Source organism: Eptatretus burgeri, chromosome 8, assembly GCF_056783735.1.
Source record: "Eptatretus burgeri isolate ZD-2024b chromosome 8, Ebu_testis_v1, whole genome shotgun sequence".
NCBI classification, from domain to species: Eukaryota; Metazoa; Chordata; class Myxini; order Myxiniformes; family Myxinidae; genus Eptatretus; species Eptatretus burgeri.
The window spans coordinates 53476068-53500458 of record NC_140968.1 but is presented as its reverse complement, the minus strand read 5'-3'; the positions used below and the strand labels follow the sequence as shown (position 1 = coordinate 53500458).

At 43.5% G+C, this 24391-nt stretch overlaps 1 protein-coding gene across 5 annotated transcripts in view; it reads right to left on the bottom strand.

Annotated features, from left to right (window-relative positions):
* LOC147021754 (NEDD4-like E3 ubiquitin-protein ligase WWP1) overlaps positions 1–24391 on the bottom strand; it is a 153798-nt gene that overhangs the window by 13795 nt on the left and 115612 nt on the right. For all 5 annotated transcript variants that reach the window (XM_085892033.1, XM_085892034.1, XM_085892037.1 and 2 more), the window contains 10 exons: positions 19484–19568; positions 19034–19165; positions 13230–13311; positions 13012–13083; positions 4692–4780; positions 4347–4506; positions 4046–4179; positions 3249–3389; positions 2525–2645; positions 393–497 (listed from right to left, as the gene is read on the bottom strand). In XM_085892033.1, coding sequence (XP_085748159.1) covers positions 393–497; positions 2525–2645; positions 3249–3389; positions 4046–4179; positions 4347–4506; positions 4692–4780; positions 13012–13083; positions 13230–13311; positions 19034–19165; positions 19484–19568 — 1121 coding nt within the window. The remainder of the gene's footprint in view (positions 1–392; positions 498–2524; positions 2646–3248; positions 3390–4045; positions 4180–4346; positions 4507–4691; positions 4781–13011; positions 13084–13229; positions 13312–19033; positions 19166–19483; positions 19569–24391) is intronic.

The window sequence follows — 24391 nt, the reverse complement described above, 5'->3', positions numbered from 1 at the left end:
TATATACCAATGGATAGGAAATTAAGTCCACTTTCCAATGGTATGTGGGAATACGCTATATGATGTGGAAGAATAAGGATACATGGCACAAACTGACCACACACCCTTAAATCTTGTCCGCAAAAGCACCGTCCGAGCGATTAATGGTCTAAAACAGAAAATTGGATATAATTAACTTGAGCTACTCTCCAGAAAGGTCCATCATGCTGTTTTGTTATCTACATTTGTGTCTTCAATCAGTCATATCACCTTTTTCTGGTCCCTCAAGATGGTACCAATTTCCATCTTAGCTCATGGACTAATTTTCGTTGTAGTCCTGCTTTTCGGAGCAAGACCCGCTTATGGAACAGGACAATGTGGTCTATGGTACTGTCCTCGTGAAGATCTCTCACCTGCCAGAACCACACAATCTGTTTGCTGTTTCTGTTATAGTGCCGGTAGATGGCATTTCTCTGCCAATCGCCCAAGTCGATTTCCTGCATTCCACATAGCATGAGCTGCACTCGGCAGGGAGGAAGGATGGGGGTTAGGAGTTCGTCGATTAGAGAGCCAAATTTTAAATATGATGGCATTTGAACAGACAGCAGGGAATAATTTGCATTTTGTGAAACATTGTATTTGATGACTATTCAAATCCAGCAACAAGAATAACTTTGTTCAAAACTGTGGCAACACCTGCTTTCCCAGACCAAAACTTAAGCAGATCAAGAAGTAATATGTAACCAACCATCAGTATGGTATGAATAGGTACAATGTTGGTTCCAGAAGCAAACTGGAAGACACAGACTTTTCCACTCAATAACAAAAAAACAACATTTATCAGAATGTTTAACTTCAAGTCTTCTCCTGGACATTGCCAAGCTCCCTGTTTTATACAAGGAGAAAAATAAAATCAACTCAACACATTATCACCAACCCATTAACACAATGACCACATGTGATGGAAGGAAACAGCTGATACAAACCAATTAGGTTTCCAGGTATTCTCCAGTGTTGGACACACGTGCGCATCAGTCCGATCACATCAGTAGCTTTTGGTGTATAACAACCTTTCAGATGTATATGTAGCCTGTGCAGGAAATCATTCCTTCTTAAAAGGCTTTCAGCAAAAACTTATTTTTCAGAAGGTACTCTTCATTATGGATGGTGTTGACAGGCAATCACCATCATACCGATGTGGCTATGAATCCCGATTTAAACAATAGTGATGTTTTCATTTGCCAGGAATTTCAGAAACACTCACTGTTCTCTCTTTTATCCCATTTGCTGCAATCTTGATTTTCAAGAAACCCTCTCTAATGCATCTATATCCTAGGGTGACCAAAAATGAAGGCATTACTCTCGATGTGGCCTAACCAGAACACCAAACCAACAAGCACGATGTTCTTAGACTTAATTTTTTTTTATTTTTAATAAATACAAAGTCTATGCTCATGGAAAAGCAGTGACAAAGGGAAGAAGGCAACACTGATAGTGGAGTATTAGGATAACACACAGACACAGAGAGGGGAGGAACCAACAGGAAGAAGATAGGAAGGAAACAGAAACCTGCAAATAGATGGAGAGGAGTAAAGGAAAGAGGGGAAGATATAGTGAATAGAAAAGGTCAGGGTAGCAATTCTAAAAATGATGGAGGATGACTGAAGGTAGTGGTGCAGTGCCAACTTAAATCCCTGGAAGGAAGAGTGGGATTGAACAGACTGAGGAAGGAGGTTGAGCAGTTCAGTTCGATTTTGAGAGTTTGGAGAAAAAAAACAAAACAAAGGAATGCAAGTGAGAAGTTAGGTTAGATTTTGAAAGTTTCACAAAGAGTTGCTGCTGTTAGAATGCATGCAACCTAGAGGAACTAGGGAGGGATGAAAAAACAGAAGGAAGGCAGTATAAAATAGGCCACCGATCTATTTGCAATGAGAAAGTGACAGGCCATGCGTTTCTAATTATTTGTGGAAGATGTCAATGATGTTGACAACTTTGGAATCTGCAGTGACCTGGAATGACAGATATAAAGTGGGGGTACCAGCCCATGTGAAAGAGCACTACATCAGAAAAACGATTTGAAGAAAATGCTCCTAAAAAATAAGGAAAAAAAAGAAAAAAGCATTCGATGAAGGGATACTTCTTGTGGCACAGCATGTCAAATGAGATTGGACTGGACTCAATCACACAAATGAACAACAATTAGTGGCAAACTTGAACCAAGTCGATGTTACCAACTTGGTAGCATCCAAGAATTGTATTGTATTACATTGCATTGTTTTCCCAATATGGTCAATTCATGCATTCCTGTGAAACAACTTCATGCATTCCTCAATCCTACAACCCATCAGAACAGAGCACACAAGGCATCTGAATCCAACAAAAATGGTCCTATCACCATTCTGATTACAAGTTTAATTGTTCAGTATTTACATACTTACCAATTACACAAAACATACTTATCAGTCACTTTCAATACGTATTAGTCACTCAGAGCAGAGCACACGGAGTCAAACAATGCTGAACGCATCAGTCACATAAAACACACCTCCAGCTCCTTCTCATCAAAATACTGCAGCCACTGTAAGGGCACCACCTCATTGAAGCCATCTAAGAAGGCTTTTGTCTGCTCCTCCACTCCTCGAGAAAACCGCCACTCTGTGATCATCCTACAAAAAAAAAAATGACATGTGAGATTCTGGCTGGAGATAGTCTAGAACATTTATCCCAGCTGTTTTGTTTAAGATGCAGGATTAGAATGGGGTTAAAGTATAATGTTTTCAATAAGCCACAGCCGAGCCAGCAATTTAGGCACACGGTTGTTCTAAAGAGACGAGCAAAATATAATTTATTTAACAGTGATCTGAGGCTCATATTGGAGCTTGTACATGCATCACAAAGACAATTGTTGATATCAGTGTATTTTACAGGAATTCCAAGGATATTAGCAGACAATGGATACATGGGATATGGTTCCCCACATCACAAATCAGGATTTTAGAGGGAACTCCAACAGGCCACCCGAAAAGGTGAGACCATTGCAAGCTTCATAAGAAGCTTTATGACAATGTGGCAATGAGAGCACAGTTTAAGACATATTAATACAAAAAGAAAAGTTGAAAAAGTAACAATTTAAGGAACTCAAATCATTAAACTGGAATGCAAACTTTGTACACAAGGTCTTTATGAAAGGTTACTGTGTGCTTTGCATATATCAATAATGTTTAAACCATACTGGCCCCACAAGTGCCATACAGGCCATGGAAACGTACTTTATGTACTCCTCTTTGTTTTCTTCTGAAACTTGCACTTCACTACCTTCAGGTTTCAGGTCATGTGACTTCAGTTCTCCCAGGATCTCCATATCCACCGCAAAAAACATCTCAAGTCCACACTCCTCAATGTCGTTGTCCCTGAGTTACAGTAACAACTACTGAATGAGATGAAAGGAGGATTGTGAACATATTATGGAAAGCCAATCACAACTGTACGAGTTTACATTTTATTTCTAATTAATCCTTTCATCCTAGACAGCCAATAATGAACACTTTCCGGCTTAAGTTGTGCAACCAAGTCTTGCGTAATATGGGCTGTACTTCCTCAAAGTGCAACCACTTATAATCACAAGTTCTCATTACAAACAAACCATCTCAGGTGCCACCTTGAGGGAAAGGATTGTAATACGTGAAGCCAGATTAACAAAGAAACCTTCCTTCCAAGGACAGCTGCTTTACCTTAAAGGTTCATCAACTTTGAAAGTATTCCAAGTCGGTCTTGATTTTAATATTTATTGAATTTATTTTCATCAGCAAACCTCTCTCAGTGGAAGCTTTCTTCATTGAGGAAAGTGCACCTCTAGAGCCTAGGCAGTGTGTGCAAGTCACTTCCTTATGGTGTGTTAGGGTGAGTAACAGAATAATTAATTGTAATGATGGCTGAAGGCAATGAAGTCCATATTATACTGTATGATATTGAGCAGAAAGACATTATAATTATCTGCAAAACTTAAATCGAATGCATTCATTATAATAATCCAAAATGTATAATATTCATCTGCCAACGATCATACCGAACCCAGATGAGCGAGTTGTAGAACTCTGGGTCAATGGACTCCAAGTCCTTAATGGTGAGCTGTTTGCTCAACATGCGTTTGTAAAAGGGCAGAGAAAATCCAGTGTCAATGAACCGTCCATGGTAAAGTGCCTGTCACACACAGGAGTGGTACACTTCTCAACACAGACATGAGCCTAAACTGAGTGTTGCAACGTTTGACTGTGTGAAGAGGGTTTAGCAGGACATTAGACCAAAATACAGGAAAAATGCAGAAGCATAGGTATACACAAAGCAACACACAGCTTCTGAGTGCTCACCATTGCAATAAAACGTCCAATAAAGCGAAAGTAAGCCAGGTGGTCAGGGTTGATGCTGGAAGCAGGGTTTATTTGAAGACAGTAATTGTTCTTGCCAGCATATTCAAACAAGCAGTACATGGGATTCAACACTTCATGAGACAGTAGGAAAAACCATTCCCTAAAATAAACAAGGATGCAATAAGGAAGAGTTTATGAAAAGAGTCATTTCCCATTTGCAAAGTATAAAAAAATGAAACATGCATTTAGTGATCAAAGAACATTCTAAGGCAACTGAAAAAAAAAAAAGAGTCAGAAACCTCAAATGCATTATTTTCCACCACCCCCATAGAACTTTGATCATACCTGGCTAATCCCCCATAGTCCAAGCCCTCTTCTCCACGAAAAATGATGTACAGCCTTCTCCGCAGATCATAAGGTTTCATGGCCATAATCTGTGAGGTTTTGAAGTTGAATAAATTCACACCTGAACTTGGTACTCTACTAAAATAATTCTGCAAAGTTCTTGAGATCAAACAAATTAGTCACAGTAAACAAACAGACCAACTAGCAATAGTATCCATCCATTGAAACCATACTCTGTACAGAGCGTCGGTGCTGCCTAAGCAGTTTCCTTGGCTATTGGGCACAATCCTGGATTGGTCGCCACTCCGACGCAGGATTCTCGAATGACTCGATCATCCCCAGCAAGCTGGTACTCATTTTGCTGACCTTGAAAGGATGGCAGGCTGAGTCAACCCCCTGGTGAAGTAATTCAGTGGGCAACGAGGCTTGAACTCAGGACCCTTGGATCCCAAGCCGCCACCCTAACCAATGAGCCAACACCAGGTTTAGCAATAGTATGGCTGCCTTTATTTATTTCCACTGCAATATTACCCACTTTCTACTGTGAAATCAAATGTTCACAATGCAGTTTGACAATAGTCTTTACAGCAAAGGAGGATGTGAACTGAGAAAAAAAAACCCCCAAAAATAAACAAGAAAAAGAGATTGCAGACCCTCGCCAGGACTTGTTTTGTGTGGTTTATTTTGTGTGGTGTTTGTGTACTGGTGTGTTAATTAATAAGAAACGTAACTAGAACTGTCACTTTATAACTGCTAGCAGTGATAACTGGGTATCAAGACATCCTGCTTTGATGCAACCCTGCTTTGATTGGACACCTGACCCAAACCCATGACATTTATTATATTCAATTGAATTGAGAATGGGATTAAAATAAAGTCAATTCAAATCAAATGGAAGACCAGATAGGTTCACAGTCCTGCATTGGAATCATCAGAAGGAACCCAAACAAGCAAAAAGCAAAGATGAAGTCATCAGGAGGAATCTGGATGGGATTCGTATTTCAGCTGCTACTCCTCTACCCTGAACCCCACCCAGGCACAGCCAAGTGAGCCTTATTCAAAAAGAAAAATATATATGCAGTATATCAAATAAATAAAAAATAATCCAGATCAAAAAAATTAATAATTCTGCCTGCCAGACCATGTGTCTGATCAGGATTAAATTTAAAATATTATATTCCCCATCACTACTAGATCATAATTGTGAAGTTTCACGTCAATTGATAAAGCGGTTCAAGAGAAATAATTTTCTTAAAGATTTTCGCTCAATCCAATATGGCTGCCAGATCATGAGACATCAATTATTTATTAATATCCTGGTATCCCCAATACGTGGGGAACATTTGTGTGAAGTTTCCCCTCAATATATCCAGCCATTCTGGAGTAGAAGATTTTTTATAGGTTTTTGAATAAATCTAATATGGCTACCAAACCATGTGACCTATGACATCATATGTGTGAACGTTTTGTTCCTCATGGATAGGCGGTCATACATGTAAAGTTTCACCTCAATCTGTTCAGCCAATTCAGAGAAGATTTTTGAAGGTTTATTTATTTATTTATTTTTAAAACAATATGGCTGCCAAATCATGTGACCGATAACGTCATCAATTTTTGTTTTCTGTGGATCATTTTATCCCTAGATGACCCTCAAAAATTTTCATACTGATCACATCTAGCATTCTACATATGCAATTGTGACATCATATCGAAGGTACATATCGTGGGTTGAGAGACATAATGTTGTGACTGCATTTTTGGCGAAATTGAATAAAATGACTCATGTCTTTCAAATGGTGTTGAAAGACATGAGAGCCATTTTATTCAATTTCACCAAAAATGCAGTTACAACATTATGTCTCTCAACCCGCGATATGACGTCATAAAAAATCACTTATTCCCCAAAAGGAGTGTTTGCCATGTGTCAAGTTTCCATTTTTTCCTTCGTGTAGTTTCAGAAATACAGAGGTCCAAAGTTTTTCCAACATGGCTGCCACATCACGTGACCTATGACATCATAATTATTCATGAAACATTCGACATGAGGAATCGCTTCGGTGGTGAAAATTTCGTCTCAATCTGACAAGCGGTTGCGGTGAAAAACACTAAAGTTCTGTGCGGACAAACAAACAAACAGACAGGCAGACAAACGGACACAAATGCAATACAGTCTCCTTCGGCGAGGGTAACAAGAAAGAGCAGAGATTACAGACCTTCTCCAGCACTTGTTTTGTGTGGAGTAATTTGTGTGGCAAATAAATGGAAGGATGTACAAAATGAAAAGTCATTGATTGTAAATGAAAAGTCGAAATGGTCAAGTTGTAAATGTGTGAAGGTCAAAGTTCTGAAAAGTTGTGAAGGTCAAATGGTCTAAAGGTCAAATGGGTCTAAAGGGTCAAAATGGTCAAATGGGTCTAAAGGGTCAAAATGGTCTAAAGTGTTTAAAGGGTATTAAAAGGTCATGTCAGGTCAGGTCAGGTATGGGAGCATGTGCCAGAGCAGCGAGTCGCTACGTCCACTTTCCGCTGGTACTCCAGGGGCCTCCGTCTGGCCATCCCCATCTCCTTGAGATGCCGATCAACCTGCTGCAACCACGAGGCACGTGGTCGGCCCATTGGCCTCCTCCACTCTCGAGACTCCCTCGCTGAGAGAATCTGGTGAGGATGATCAGCGTCAGGAAAACAAGCCACATATCCATACAGCCACAGCTGATGCTCATGGACTATGCAGGTAACAAATCTCATTTGAGCCTCTCTCAGCAACCGCTCGTTGGACACAAAGTCTGACCAGCGATAGCCTAGAATTCTCCGAAGAGACCTGGTACCAAAGGAATTAAGTCTCCATCTCAGATCCTTGGTCAGAGTCCAAGTCTCAAATCCATAGAGCAAGACTGGAAGCACCAATCACCTGAAGACTTGGACTTTCGTTCTCTGGCACAGGTACCGGCAGCGCCACACCCCATTATCCAGTGAATCCATGACTCCCCAGGCCTGACCCAGATGTCTATTGACCTCTGACTCACAGCCAGCAGAGACATGAATATCACTGCCAAGGTAAGTGAATCTCTCCACGACCTCAACATCCTCACCACAAACAGGCACACACAGGACAGCAGTATCCAAGATGTCATTGAAAGCCTGGATCTTAGTTTTGACCCAGGAAACCCGTAATCCCAGCGGCTCCGACTCCTCATTCAGCACCTCGAGGGCCCCCAAAAGGATATCTGAAGTCTCCGCAAAAATGACTGCATCATCTGCGAAATCAAGGTCGGAGATCTTGACATTCCCAAACGATGCATCGCAGCTTGATCTCTCTGACATCCTTCCTAGAATCCAGTCTACACAAGTGTTGAAAAGTGTCGGAGCCAGTATACACCCCTGAAGAACTCCAGTAACAACTGGAAATAAGTCAGAGATGGTATCACCACATCTCACAGCACTCTCAATACCAGAGTAGAGTTCAGACATCAGATCAATCAGTTTTGGTGGCACCCCACGAAGCCGAAGAATCCTCCAGAGGGCATCCCGATTCACTGAATCAAACGCTTCACAGAGATCAACATAGACTGCAAGCAGCCCCTGCTGAAACTCTCGTCTGCGATCGGTGATGGCCAGAAGAGCAAGGATACGCTCAATCGTTGACCTCTTTGGTGTAAAGCCTGATTTTCTGGACGCTGGTGCTCAAGCAGATGGTGGCGAACCCTATCAAGAATTATCCGAGCAAAGACCTTGCCCGGCACTGAGAGCAGCGTCACCCCTCAGTAGTTGTTACAGTCTTGGTGATTACCCTTCCCTTTCCAGAGAGGGACAACAAGGCCCCTCTTCCAGTCAGTTGGGATGATGCCTGTATTCCAGGCAGAGCACAGAACTGCATGCAACGACACGAGTGCAAGCATTTCCACCAGCTTTGAGAAGTTCAGCATGGATGCCACAGATCCCTGGAGCTTTACCCAATTTAAACCGGTTCACCGCAGCCTGTGTTTCCACAAGCGAAGGTGGACCACAGTTGATTGGAGGGTCAGCAAGTTATTGTAAAACCCCTGATGTTCAACTTGACAGATGGTAGATCAGCCTGGTACAACCGCTCAAAGTAACCGGCCCAGCAGGCCTTCACTTCGGACTCCTCTGTCAAGAGCCTACCACCCTCTGCTCTAACTGCAGTACACCAAGGGATGGGCTTGGATGAACGCAATGCGTGGATTCCCCTGAAAGCAGGATGAGAATCACTTGACCCACAGGTGATGCTCTACCCCCTCACAGATTCCTCGCACATAGGCCTCCTTGTCCACCCTTAGCACATGTACAGTTTTACGCCTCAGCTCCCTGAACAGCCCAGCTCTGCCATTCAGCCTGGCCCTGCGACTCTGGTCAATGGTATCTGTGGTGTAGTCTGCGGGCCTACGGGGAGGGGCATGATGATGATGCATGATGGGCGTGATGATGGGAGGAGTGGTCGTGGTGGTCATCTTATCTGCAAGGGATACAAGGTGTGCGCGCCGTCTGAGGCGTCGTAGTAATGCTGGAGTCGTCCGGCTCGTGAGTGTGCTAATACGCAATAAAGGAGAGTCACGGGCAGAGTACGCTCGCGCTCGTGCTTGTGCACCACAGCCCGGCTCGACTGTTCCTCCGCATCGTGTCTGCCTGCTAAGTATCTTCCATTTCAGTACATTACAGTTGGCGATGAGGATCTTCGGATCGGCGTGTGCAGGGTGGTTCCAAGCTACGGAGCCAAGGGTCTCGCCAGCACGAGCATGGCAGAAGGTCGGGGCACAGCGCATGGACGTGTACCCGTGTTCGGGGGAGATGAGTTCGAGTTGTTTTCTGAACAGTTAGGTTGCTACTTTCGGGCGAATGATGTAGAGGATGAAGAGAAACGCAAGGCGATCTTGCTCGCCTCGCTATCAACGGAGCACTACCGGCTGCTAAGTGATTTGGTGGCTCCAAATAGGCCCAGTGATGACGTGCTATCCTTTCAGGACATCGTGGCGAAAATGAAGACCCACTTGGCACCAGAGAAGTCGTTACATCTCGCGCGGTTCCAGTTCGATCATCTCGCTAAGGGTGGCGAGAAGCGCGTTGCGGACTTCGTAGCACGAGTGAAGCATTCAGCTGTGCCGTGCAAATTCACGACAGAGGAGCGTCCGGCACGGCTCAGAGATCGTTTTATTTCTGGTCTGCGAGACGCAAAGATGGTAGCAGCCATCCTGCGGTTGACCGACATCACATTCGACTCGGCGGTCGCGACTGCTTCGTCTGTCGAGCAGACACTCACGGATGTCCGCGCCATTGCTGGCCAGGACGTAATGAGTAGCTCCAGCTGGGGCATGTCGGCTAATCCCGAGGTCCACGCGGTGACCGCACCAGTGCCGCAGGTCGTGCGGCCCGGAGTCCGAGCGATGGCTCAAGTGCCGCAGGTCACACGCGCGCCTGGCGGTGCGGGACGAGGGGCACCGCAGCACGGTCGCACCGGGAGCGAAGGGGCACCGCAGCACGGTCGCACCGGGAGCGAAGGGGCACCGCAGCACGGTCGCACCTGGAGCTAAGGGGCTTTCCGCGGCTGCTGGGGGTGTGGGGGTCCGCACCTGCGACAAATGTGCCCGTATAAGAACACCGTGTGTTTGCATTGTCACAAGGTGAGACATTTGAAGCGTGTGTGTCGGATGGCGGGGGCCTCCGTTGGGGTCTTGGAGGACGAGGTGCGGGAGGACCCCAGTGACCTGGAGATCGGCCTGCAACCGGGGCATGACGATGCCGGTGAGCCGGAGCAGGAGATGCAACCACGGTTGAGTCTGTTTTCCGTTGGTTCGGAGATGACGATGGCTTTCACGGTTGAGGTCGAAGTGAATGGCCAACCGACTGTGTTTTGCGTGGATACCGGGGCTGCAGTGTCGGTCACGGGTGAGCAGGCGGCTCGTGGTCTTCGCGGTATTCGCCTGGTCAAGACGGCCTTGTCGTTATACACGTACACCGGTGAAGCGATTGCACCGCTTGTGAGGGCCGACGTCTCAGTGCGCTACCGAGATCGACGCGCCCGGCTCTCGGTGTTCGTTGTACGAGGGGAGGGGCCCCCCCTTTTGGGTCGGGACTGGCTGGCGCATCTCGGACTGGATCTCCGGTTCGTACCTCCAGATGTGCCAGTGCTCAGGAGGTACTCCCACGTAGTGGGTTTTCAGATTTCTTTGCGTTTTTGTGTTTTGTGGAATGAAGGGTTTTATGGTGGCCGGAGTGCAAATCCTGCCACCAACCTCCTAATAAGAAGTAACCCAACTGCAGGAGGACGTCCGCAGACACAGTTGGCTCACAAGGAGCTCCTCCGCCCTTTGACAGGTTTTGTTTCTAATCCTGCTGGGTGTCCATATCCAAACACCCTCCTCACCAAAAAACCTTGTGGGGGAGACGGTTTAGTCGCCGACAACACGACCATGGAACTGGTTAGTGTAGGTTTACATGATACCTGTAGCAAGTCACAGATCTAATCTGGCCTGACCTGACAGAATTAATCAAGGGGGCGAATGTTAAAATGTTAAAAGGTTAAAGGTTAAAGGGGGCGAAAGGATGTAATTTAAGGTCGAAAGGTTCAGAATTGTCTGAAGGGGTCAAAGGGTCTTAAAACGACTAAAAAGGATCTAAAGGGTATTAAAAGGTCTGAAAGGTGTGTAGGTCTAAATGGTAGCAAGAAGTATAAGGGTATTCAGGGTTCTAAAGGGTATAAGATAATATAAAGGGTGTTTGAGGTCCAAGGGTTCTAAAGCATGTAATGGGGTCTGAAGGGTCGATGGGGTCCTTCAGACCTAAGGGGCATAAAAGGTTATTTGTGGTCTAAATGGTCTTAAAGTGTCTCGGAGGTCTAAAGGGTCTTCAGAATTTAAAGGCTCTAAAAGTTTTTTGTGGGTTTTGGAGGTCTTAGGGTTGTGGAGGGTCTTAGGGGTCTTAAGGGTCAAATGTAATTACAGAAAGTCATCGACTTACGACCTATGCGACTTACGACTGATCGACTTTACGACCACGCCCACGACCGCGATATGTACTGTATGTCTGGCCACGACTGCTCCGTGTCTGGCAGCGCGAGTGTTGCCCAGCTGGGCGTAAGACAGTTTCCGCCCCAGCGCCCGGCAGTGCTAGCATGTTTTCGTGGTCTCGGTATAACGCAGTTTATCCGTATCAGTTTGTCTTAAAAATTTTACTTCAAACCCCCAAGATGTCTACCAAGCGGAAATTATCTTTGTCTACTCCTCAACCTGCCAAGAAGGAAAGAAAGGCCAATGATCTCACCACGAAAATGCAGGTGATCAAACAGTACGAAGGAGGAAAGAAAGTGATTGCGATTGCACGTGATCTCAAGTTAAACCAATTGTACTGTAGTATGCAGTGTTTGACTTCAACCTGATAGATGTAAAAACGTTGTACAGTAACAATAAAAATGTTTTTTATAACCATGGTTATAACAATAATGAACAAAGAAAATGCTAATAAAATATGACTTAAAGATGATTATTATATCATTATACAGTATAATATAGATACGGTAATTTTTGCATCGGCCTATACACTATAAATAAAGGTAAAAATAAAGGTTGGCCGACTTACGACTAAATCGACTTACGACTGGTCGGTCGTAACCAATCGCAGTCGTAAGTCGACGACTTACTGTATTACACATGCTCACGTTCTGTGTGGAAAAACAGACAAATGGACCCCAATGCAATTCTCTGTCTCTGTCTCTGTCTCTCTCTCTCTCTCTGGCAAAGGGTAACTAGTTTGGCACTCAATGAGCACATACCTCCACCAGGCTGAAGTTTACATTTTGTATCCCAATGATAGGCTGGATTTGCTGACCTGAACCAAAATCAAAATGGCCCATTTATTGTCATCTAACCAACTTATCCACCAAGTTTTGTCAAAATCCGATCTCAACTTTTTGAGATATCATGCCATATATCGTTTTTGGCCACATCTCTCACTGGTGAATAATTACTTGAGAAATAAAAAAATTATCGTATCCGTATTTGGATTTGGATCTTCACTATAATCTAATCATTTTGTCCTTGTCACACACCCAACCTGTCCACAAAATTTTGCCCACATCTGTTCACAACTTTTTGAGATATCCTGCTCACAGACAGACAAACAAACACAGACAGCCAGACAGTGGTAAAAACATAACCCCCATCCATCTTTGGTGATGGAGGTAATGAGGAAGACCCTTATTTGCAACCAATCACAGTTAAACAAGTGCAGTTATTTGGTGCACTACAATAAGCTGTGTGTTTCATTTGTTGCAGTTGGGGAGAACCATATTATACGTTTTTGAAACCACTCACCTGCTGGAAGGAATCTTCAAATAGCGTTTGTCTTGTTACACTGATCTTAACATGTCCCGGCAAAGCGTTGCTCTGAAAATACAATGAAATATCAATATTGAGAACAAAACAACAACTGGGTGAGATGCCTTTACTGAATCACAAGTCTCATTTCCCATTCGACCAAAAAGCCAAACTGTAGCAGCTGTACATAGCAATTCCCAGCAAATTAAGCTCACCTGACATAGGTAGCGGAACTGGCCGAGCTTCCAGCGGAAGCTTCGCTCGTATGCTATCGGCACACCAAACGCCCCTTTTGCCCTGGAAAATAACGGTTTATTTTCTTTATTTTAACGAATACAACTTTACACAGTTACAGTACAGCTTTAAAACATTCCACAGCATGCTCAAGATTAAAAGAATATAAATATATATATATATATATATATATATATATATATATATATATATATATATATTAAGTCCTATTATGAGCAAATTTAATCAAATTTACAACTAACACCAAGTCCCAAGACCAAAAACCACGTTATAAAAATAAGAAAAAATTGCCAACTTGAGCAATGTAAAGCAAAGCAAGGACGAGCAAAGCAATGTAAAGTGCAAAACATCCAAGAGGTGTTTTTGTTTGTTTGCTCTTCTTGTTCACAGTACAATACCATTTCCCGAATACACCTGGATCAAATTTGTGCTAAACACCTTTTTAAAATTAGCAATGAGAATATATGCATGAATCGAGTGAGAAAGCCAAAATCATTGTACAGACCAACAACGATAGGTTGAAGGTCGACCACAAACAACGATAAGACTCGTCAGTTTGCACAACCATATGGACTATGCCCATCCAGTGCATGTTTGCCAAGCAGCCATTGCCAAACCATAAACATAAAAACCCACCAGAAAGTTAAGCCTCACGCTTCCCCCTTTGTTAATGTTTCTAAACAATAAACTGATTTTTACAAGTTATTGCATCTGCGACAGTGACAGATAGACAATTGCCCCTTCGTCCATTTTGATGTCGGCCAAATTATTTTTGTTGCATTATTTTGTTTTTGCAGGTTAAGACTTGGCTCATTGAAGAGGAATGTAACAAGGAAAGAACATTGCCACAAATTTTTAATTTGTGTCTATATGATGGAGTGCAATGTTAAGGCTTGAATTCCTTATGATTTTTAGCTCATCTAAGATGGAGTCCAGAAGAGCTGGAAAAGCCATAATGATGTCCTTCAGTCCATCCTTCCTTCCATCAGTCAGCCAGTCATCCAGTCGGTCCCTTAACATTTTTTGGGTTTTTTTCCCTACTCCACTGATATTTCCCATTTCTCCCTGCTCGCTTTGAAAGTCTGCATGATTCATGACATCGATGCACAAAAAAACTAATGGAGCGCTTTCTTAAAATTTCCATTCAGGTGAAAATAATTAGCTAACTCCAAATGTAATATATTATATTTGTATGTAATCACATATTTTAGATTCCATCACCTCACAAGATGTTTAATTTAACCCTTTTGATTTAACTTCTGAATCCTTGACAGAGGAAGGGGTATTGCAATCTGAAAACCCCTAACACCGTTAATTACCCGAAGACCCCGAACCCCCAAAGAAGACCTTCAAGACCCTTTATTACCCAAAACCCCTTTATGACCCCGAAGACTCTAAGATCCTTTAGAACCCAAAGACCTCTAAGACACTTTAAAACAACTAAGAGCTTTAAGACCCTTTAAGACACCTAAGACCCTTTAAGATCCCCTTTATCACCGAAGACAGCCAAATTATGACCCCCCCTCCCCCCACCAGGAGACAAGCGTCTGTCCTACTTGGGACGATTCATTCTACTTTGTATCATAGATTTTTAGCTCATCGATGACCGAGTCGATTATTAGCAATTAAAACCAAGATGGTGTCCAGTCAGTCAGTCAGTCATTCAGTCAGCATCCATTAACAATTTTTTGTTTTTTAAAAAAAAATTTCAGAAAAAATTCAAGACAGAACCTCGTCCAGTGGTTGATTGTGTTGAGAGCTACATATAAAATTACTTGGTTGAAAGCTACTTGTAAAATGCCTGAGATTCAACAGCCCTGATGTCTTGCTTGAGATTGAGCTTATATCCATTGTTGAAAGAGAAGCAGCAGCATATCTAAAGTTTAGTGCCCAGGACTGAATCCAAACTGAGAAGGAGGTGGTGGTTTGATTGAGATTAACCAAGTACACAGAACATCGTGTGTAGGACGAGCGGGGTATGTGAAAAGCTCAACAGACTATCGGATGACATTTGTATATGAACAAGAAAACAACAGACCAGAAAAGGGATCCTTCATCCATTTAGTAACAAACTTCCAAAAACGTCCAAAGACAGGTGCAAATTATGGATACAACACATGGAACTGAAACAGAAACAAGCACAACTCCAATGATTGCAAAGAAAAAAAAAAAAGGTAAATTACAAAAAATATATATCAGCATATATACTCTGACAAATGGGAGAATGACTAAAGAACAGGAAGATTTAAAAGAGAGCTTGACAGGACAGGGATCAACAAGGAAGGCTCTTTGGAATGGCTAAAAATAGGTCAAATTAGTTGGGATGGAGAAAGAGTCATCATCAATGCCAAAGACCAAAGACATTACACAAATGCCTTCAATAAAATGGCGGGATTGAGCCAATCCTTGTGCGGAAGAAACAGAAAGTACCAGTCATCTCCTTTCAGGATGTAAAAAAAAATTAATGTCAGAACAACTGCACGCAGAAAGACAGGACTGTATCTGCAGAGTAATCCACCAGCACATCTGTAAACATTTCAACATCCCAGTCCCAGAACAATCATGGAAACACAAACCAGATCCGATCCTTGAAAATAAACAAGTAATGCTCACGTGTGACAAAATGATCCCGTCAAGTGTGGACATTGCAAACAAAGTATTGCGTCTGGACATGGTGCTCAAACACAAAAAGGGGGGGGGGGATAATAATAAAAATATCCACATTGTTGATTGAGGTTTCGGTTCCCATTGACTTTGGACTGAATGCCACAGAAATTAGGAAAATGACCAAATAACAGGATCTGAAAAATGAGGTCAAGAGGACTTGGAAATTGAAGAAAGCTGAAATTGTACCATTGAGAGTTGGAGCTACAGGAATGCTGAAGGAAACCTACTGAGTAGTTAAACATGATTCTGGGGAATATCACTACAAACGAGCTACAAGTGGAGGCTGTCAGGTTCAGTGAAGATTCTGAAAAGAGCTCTTGGAACGAGGCTATGAGAACGAAGTTTCACAGTTTGATTCATTAATCATGATCCTTTACCAAAAATAGGAGGTGGAGATTTTGAGACGTTGTTCCATCACAATCTCACAACAAAAGTAAAATGTCAAAATATATCGTGATGCCAAACCAGAAGAGGATTGTTGCATCATATTGTGGCGTCATTATGTGGTGTTAATCTTCACTGTTTTTCTTCTTCATCCATCACAATCCCACAAGAAAAGTAAAATGTCAAAAGATGTCATGATGGTAATCCATGAGGATTGTGGTGTCTTTCTTACCTTGTTTGGTTGTTTTTTTGAGGTTTCATACTTCTGTTTTTACATAAAAAAAAATTCTAGTAGGATTTAGTCTACCGGATTTAGCCGAGAAGATGGATACGACAGCTGCGTATGAGAGGGAATAAACCTGGAGATAAGAGAAGTCTTTTATGAAAACATTTCGAAGCAGAGTCAACCAACATCTGTTGCAAAGGAGAGATAGAATGCACTCCCTCCTAATTGGACTGAGTGAATAACCAAACTTTGTGGCACTGCGGACGGATGACCCCACTGGATGTAGCCAGAGGGATGTATATTTTTTTTTACAAGAACACAGTCAGAGAAGCCTTGCAGTTCAGAGGAGGAACATACATTGGTTGGGAAGTTAGTTATTACCAGGACCAGGAGGGGGGTATTGTGCTATTAGATGAGATCTGGGTTGGAAAGTTCAAGAATGCAATGGGACAAGCGATCATTTTTTGCAATCAATAAAAGGGAGGAAATGGGGAGGCGTGGGAGAGGATAATAAGTGAGGAGAGAGATGACAAAGATGAGGGAATGGGAAAAGTATGGAAAGGGGAAACGTTTAAATTGACTGTGGCTTGTGGTGTTGGAAGAAGGTGAAAAGTTTCACGAAATTCTCTCTGCTTTTGAGGAAGGAGGAAGGAAGGAGGAAGGAAGAAGGAGGAAGGAGGAAGGAGGAAGGAAGAAGAAGGAAGAAGGAGGAAGGAGGAAGGAAGGAAGAAGGAGGAGAAAGAAAGAAGGAGGAAGGAAGGAGGAAGGAAGGAGGAAGGAAGGAGGAGGAAGGAAGAAGGAAGAAGGAAGAGTAAAGGAAGGGGTAAGGAAGGGGGAGGAAGGGGGAGGAAGGGAGGAAGGAAAAGGAGAAGTAAGAAGTAAGGAGAAGAAGAAGGAGAAGGAGGAAGGAGCTGAAAGGGTTTAACGACTGAAGCCTAAGTACACATGGTTCTGGACCCACACACATGAAATCATACGAGAACATGAAATAAATTCATGAGAAGACAGGGAATAAACAGATGGGACAATGAAAAGTGTCAATAACAATCTTAAATGGTTAGAGGACACAAATCGGGAATGGTATCCTAATCCATGTACAGCAGAAACCAAAACCGTAAGCAGTAGCCATGTCATAATTACTGTTAGTAACCAATAAATATTTCCACTTCTTTATCATCATTAAGCTGCCACAGCTCTGAGTAATTGCACGATGTATGAAAGCTAATCCAACGTGTGTACGGTTCTGCTTTCCATCCAAACGTGTTGGCATGATCCGACAAGCAAACTAAAAAAAAAAAGCAGAGTCTTGCTATAAGGCAAAGAATCTTGATGTTGAGTTCTCAACCCAATCAGCAACAAGGAAGCTACCAAGAGTGCTTCTACATTGTCAAAGTTGTCTTCAGCTTGAATTTTCTTCTTCTTTTAACGGCTATTATTAACTCGACTCTTCTTTTGGGGTCGGCCGGAATATTGGCCTGAGTCTTCACGAATCAGCTGGCGAGGCATGACGTCCGGCTACTTCCGGCAGGAATTTGGAATTTGGCTAAGGTGCACCTACTCTTCGTGAAGGTGCCGGCGATAGCTCGCCTACTCTTCATGAAGGACACCAGGGAATCTTTGATGTCCACCAATGAATGCTGGCAGACAGGACACCTGTTTAATGCCCATCCGAGAAACGATTCACAATTGATGAATCACCATACACCAGGCTGACACTTTATAGCTGGGTTGGGAATCAAACCCAGGCTAGACAGCTTAGAAGCAAGTGTGCGTACCTCTAAGCCATCATGTCAGTCCTGTCTTCAGCTTGAGTACGAGAAAGAAAATAAATGATCTGCCAACTTCTCATATTAGAATCCCCAAGCTTTTTTCTGCGCTTCTTCACAATCTTGGGCTTTGCCATAAGTGCTATGCACACCGAATAGACCCAAATGTCACACTTACTCAATTAAATTGAAGAGATGGATTGTTTTGGTACATTTTTTGGCTGCAGTGTTTACTGCAGAATGTTCTTCATCTTAGGGAAACTCCAAAATGACAATGATCCCAAAAACTGCATGCAAATGCACATCAAAATGTTCTGCCAAGGAGCCGGATAAGAATGATAGATTTATATCACTTAATGTCGTCATGCGTTACAGTTGTTTGCAACGAAAGGTGCCATTTCACTTTCCATCCTGTAATTTCTTTCACTTGGCATGCTCTAATTCATGTTCGTGCATTGGATTCAGACTCGTGGAAACACACCCATACTATTTTTTTGCCACATGTAATGCGTTGCTAAATCACTTCCTCTCAGTTGTGACTTCTTCAAACTTTCCCATATTCAACAATCTTTCTCTCTTCAAACTCCCCCATATACTCCACCATCCACCCCTCTCCAATTAGAAAGTATTGTTCGGTGCCATATGACCATAATATACGTCAACAGCCTATTCTCCAAAACACAATGAATGTGATGTTTGGTGCTGGATAGCATGAAGTTACCCAGCAGTTTTTGCCCCTGGACGGGGATCCTGGAAGGTGGTGGTACGTGTGTTATGGTCCACAAAGTAGCGAACGCCTTCATTGGTGTAACGCATCTCCCAGCCCTCTGGTAGTGGTTCCTCACTGACAATGCTGCATAAAAAACAAAGATAAAGAAAACATAAACAACCTTTTAACCGAGCATAATACAGCATCAACACCTAAGGAATACACAAATGGATGTCTCAGGTGAGTACCAAATACTGTCCTAGTCACACAAAGTTATGAAGCAAGCACTGGAACTCCAGATCTCAGTGCAGCTCTCCACATACAATGTCATTCTATCATAAGGTTCTGCAGTTAGAATGATGCCATTGCACTGGTATATTTCTGCCACAATGTTTGCATTCAGATTTGGACACAGCAAGAAGCAATCTCCAAATACGATGGTGTGACACTGCAGTCTCATACCCCTGTGTACGAGGGTCCTCCCACTGCGTTGTCCGTGTGTTATGGTTCACAAAGTACACCCTACCACTGTTCTCAACCCGCTTCTCTGGGAAGGTAAGCAGAGTCAAAGAAAAACAAACAAACAAGAGATTCAAACTCTGTAATTCCATGGTGTCAGAAGTTTGGATGAAAAATAAAACCCACAAGTACCAAAAATGAAATGATAAATATAAGGAATGTGACAAGTTGTATGGCAACAACAGCTCCCGATGATCAATACATTTCTTGATCCATGGCCAATATGACCTGTTCGCAAGCTCAGGAATTTCTGGAATGAGTCTCAAAGGAGGAAAATAAACTACCCTGTACTAGATGAAGGTAATCTTTCACCTATATGAGTATCCTCATTTAAGAGTACATTGCGAAAACAGAAACTTAAACATTAAAATTGTAGACAGGATTTGTACCAGAGTTAAAATATTGTTAAGGCCCGGGGTTTGAGGTTCGTCACGAGGGGAAGCACTCAAGTTCCTCTCAAACACCCAGTCCTGAGATCACCAGCTGCGGATAACTCCGCGGCTTGCTAATCAACTAGAACACCGATTGATACCACTAATCCTGGCAGGATGTCACTACTTTGCATGGTTACCTTACCTTTGGACGACAATGTCAAGGGGGACTCATTGCGTAATTGTCTTCATCTTACCTGATCAGGTGCAGCCGAGTGGAGCTGCCATGCATCCACCTGCTAACAGCAAATCATGTGGGGTAGAACTTCCTGGCTAAACTACATGCGGATTACGCTGGACCAATGCAAGAAAAGACAAGACGAACTGGGTATATTTATAATGCAAGTAAGATAATGCAATTACAGCAAGGGCGAGGAAAGGTATGTGTACAATAAGCAATGGGTTGAATACAAAATATCCGTACAGCAGGGAAAGCAAGGAATGGTGTGGTGCAACAAAAGAAAAACAATTATTTCCAAATACGAGAGAGACAGTGCAGAGTTACACCGATCCTAAAACTTCAACAATCTTAATTATGCGATCAAAAAAAGGCACCATCACAATCATTCCCTGAGTAAATTAGAAAGTCCACACAGGGAGCGAGAGAGTGAGAGACGGGGATGTGTGAGAGAGAGAGAGAGAGAGAGAGAGAGAGAGAGAGAGAGAGAGAGAGAGAGAGAGAGAGAGACGGAGAGAGAGAGAGAGAGAGAGACGGAGAGAGAGAGAGAGAGAGAGAGAGAGAGAGAGAGAGAGAGAGAGAGAGAGAGAGAGAGAGAGAGAGAGAGAGAGAGAGAGAGAGAGAGAGAGAGAGAGAGAGAGAGAGAGAGAGAGAGAGAGAGACGGAGAGAGAGAGAGAGAGAGAGAGAGAGAGAGAGACGGAGAGAGAGAGAGAGACGGAGAGAGAGAGAGAGACGGAGAGAGAGAGAGAGAGAGAGAGAGAGAGAGAGAGAGAGAGAGAGAGAGAGAGATGTGAGAGAGAGAGAGAGAGAGAGAGAGAGAGAGAGAGAGAGAGAGAGAGAGAGAGAGAGAGAGAGAGAGATGTGAGAGAGAGAGAGAGAGAGAGAGATGCGAGAGAGAGAGAGAGATGCGAGAGAGAGAGAGATGCGAGAGAGAGAGAGAGATGCGAGAGAGAGAGAGAGATGCGAGAGAGAGAGAGGGATGTGAGAGAGAGAGAGGGATGTGAGAGAGAGAGAGGGATGTGAGAGAGAGAGAGGGATGTGAGAGAGAGGGATGTGAGAGAGAGAGATGTGAGAGAGAGAGATGTGAGAGAGAGAGAGATGTGAGAGAGAGAGGGATGTGAGAGAGAGAGGGATGTGAGAGAGAGAGGGATGTGAGAGAGAGAGGGATGTGAGAGAGAGAGGGATGTGAGAGAGAGAGAGATGTGAGAGAGAGAGAGATGTGAGAGAGAGAGATGTGAGAGAGAGAGAGAGATGTGAGAGAGAGAGAGATGAGAGAGAGAGAGAGAGAGATGTGAGAGAGAGAGAGATGTGAGAGAGAGAGAGAGATGCGAGAGAGAGAGAGAGATGTGAGAGAGGGAGAGATGTGTGGCGAGAGAGAGAGAGATGAGTGGTGAGAGAGAGAGATGTGTGAGAGAGAGAGAGATGTGTGAGAGAGAGAGAGATGTGTGAGAGAGAGAGAGATGTGTGAGAGAGAGAGAGATGTGTGAGAGAGAGAGAGATGTGAGAGAGAGAGAGATGTGTGAGAGAGAGAGATGTGTGAGAGAGAGAGATGTGTGAGAGAGAGAGAGATGTGTGAGAGAGAGAGGGATGTGAGAGAGAGAGAGAGAGGGATGTGAGAGAGAGAGGGATGTGAGAGAGAGAGATGTGAGAGAGAGAGATGTGAGAGAGAGAGAGATGTGAGAGAGAGAGAGAGATGTGAGAGAGATGTGAGAGAGATGTGAGAGAGATGTGAGAGAGATGTGAGAGAGATGTGAGAGAGATGTGAGAGAGATGTGAGAGAGATGTGAGAGAGATGTGAGAGAGAGGTGAGAGAGATGTGAGAGAGATGTGAGAGAGATGTGAGAGGGATGTGAGAGAGGTGTGGGAGAGATGTGAGAGAGATGTGAGAGAGAGTGAGAGATGCGAGAGAGAGAGAGAGATGTGAGAGAGATGTGAGAGAGATGTGAGAGAGAGAGAGAGAGAGAGATGTGAGAGAGATGTGAGAGAGATGTGAGAGAGATGTGAGAGAGATGTGAGAGAGATGTGAGAGATGTGAGAGAGATGTGAGAGAGATGAGAGAGAGATGTGAGAGAGAGAGTGAGAGAGATGTGAGAGAGATGTGAGAGAGATGTGAGAGAGATGTGAGAGAGATGTGAGAGAGAGAGAGAGAGAGATGTGAGAGAGAGAGAGAGATGTGAGAGAGATGTGAGAGAGATGTGAGAGAGATGTGAGAGAGATGTGAGAGAGATGAGAGAGATGTGAGAGAGATGTGAGAGAGATGTGAGAGAGATGTGAGAGAGATGTGAGAGAGATGTGAGAGGGATGTGAGAGAGAGAGAGAGAGAGAGAGAGAGAGAGAGGGATGTGAGAGAGAGAGAGAGAGAGAGAGAGAGGGATGTGAGAGATGTGAGAGATGTGAGAGATGTGAGAGATGTGAGAGATGTGAGAGATGTGAGAGATGTGAGAGAGAGGGATGTGAGAGAGAGAGGGATGTGAGAGAGAGAGGGATGTGAGAGAGAGAGGGATGTGAGAGAGAGAGGGATGTGAGAGAGAGAGGGATGTGAGAGAGAGAGGGATGTGAGAGAGAGAGAGAGAGAGAGAGAGAGAGAGAGAGAGAGATGTGAGAGATGTGAGAGATGTGAGAGATGTGAGAGATGTGAGAGATGTGAGAGGGATGTGAGAGAGAGGGATGTGAGAGAGAGGGATGTGAGAGAGAGGGATGTGAGAGAGAGGGATGTGAGAGAGAGGGATGTGAGAGAGATGTGAGAGATGTGAGAGATGTGAGAGATATGTGAGAGAGATGTGAGAGAGATGTGAGAGAGATGTGAGAGAGATGTGAGAGAGATGTGAGAGAGATGTGAGAGAGATGTGAGAGATGTGAGAGAGATGTGAGAGAGATGTGAGAGAGATGTGAGAGATGTGAGAGATGTGAGAGATGTGAGAGATGTGAGAGATGTGAGAGAGAGAGAGAGAGAGAGAGAGAGAGAGAGAGAGATGTGAGAGATGTGAGAGATGTGAGAGATGTGAGAGATGTGAGAGAGAGAGAGAGAGAGAGAGAGAGAGAGAGAGAGAGAGAGAGAGAGAGAGAGAGAGAGAGAGAGAGAGAGAGAGAGAGAGAGAGAGAGAGAGAGAGAGAGAGAGAGAGATGGTGTGGTAATTTTCGAAAAAAAATCTTGATGGTGTATGAAATGTTGCAACGTCAGGGTTCGAGCCTGGTGACGTCTGACGTGTAACATCTGTTGGATAATGGCACGCGGCTTGAATGGGAAATGGTACGTGAATGCAAATGACCTGCCCCTGTTGCTGTGGTCCTTGGTGTGCATGTATGCGTGAAGAAAGGTTGTATAAAGCAAGGCAAAATAATGTAAAGAATGAAAGATGGTTAAATAATGGAAAGAAAAACACAAGATAAAGGCCACGCAACGCATATTGTCCCATAAACCCACTACACATCAGGGAAGGGCTATCTAAAATGAATACGAATGAAACAAGTAAAAAAAGACATAAAATGTCATAGCCCCTGTTTTAGTAATTTTGCTGTATGGAGGAGTTAAAGGGCTCGCCCATATTTCTGGACAACTAAAATGACTGCCAGTCTACCAGTCGGTCATCTTTGGACAGATCGTAAAATAAAGTGACGTGCACATCTATGCCATCATGTACTGTTGCTTGTGCCAAGTTTGAACAAAATAGGACCATGCATGCCCAAGATATGGTTGGGACACATTTAAGTAACAAAATGGCCGCAGGTCGACCATCTTGGATCTGATCCCAAAAACAGAACAACATGCACATGCAAGACATCATTCTTTATCTGTGTGCCAAGTTTTAACAACATCGGTAAATGCATGTCCAAGAAATGGGTGAGGACATGTTCAACATTGGGGGTTTTTCAAAAATGAAATGGCCATCAGTCGGCCATCTTGGATCTGATGTCGAAAAAGAATGGCGTGCATATGTAAGGCATCATTCATCATCTGTGTGCCAAGTTTGAACAACATCGGTAAATGCAAGTCCGAGAAATGGGTGAGGACATGTTCAACATCGGGGTTTTTTTTACAATTAAAGTGGCCACCAGTCAGCCATATTGGATCCATTTCGAAAAAAAATTGAGTGCATAAGTAAGCCATCATTTATTATCTGTGTACCAAGTTTGAACACCATCGGAAAATGCATGTCCGAGAAATGGTTGACTTGTTCAACATCAGGTTGTTTTGTTTTTTACAACCAAAAATGGCCACCAGTCGGCCATCTTGGATCTGA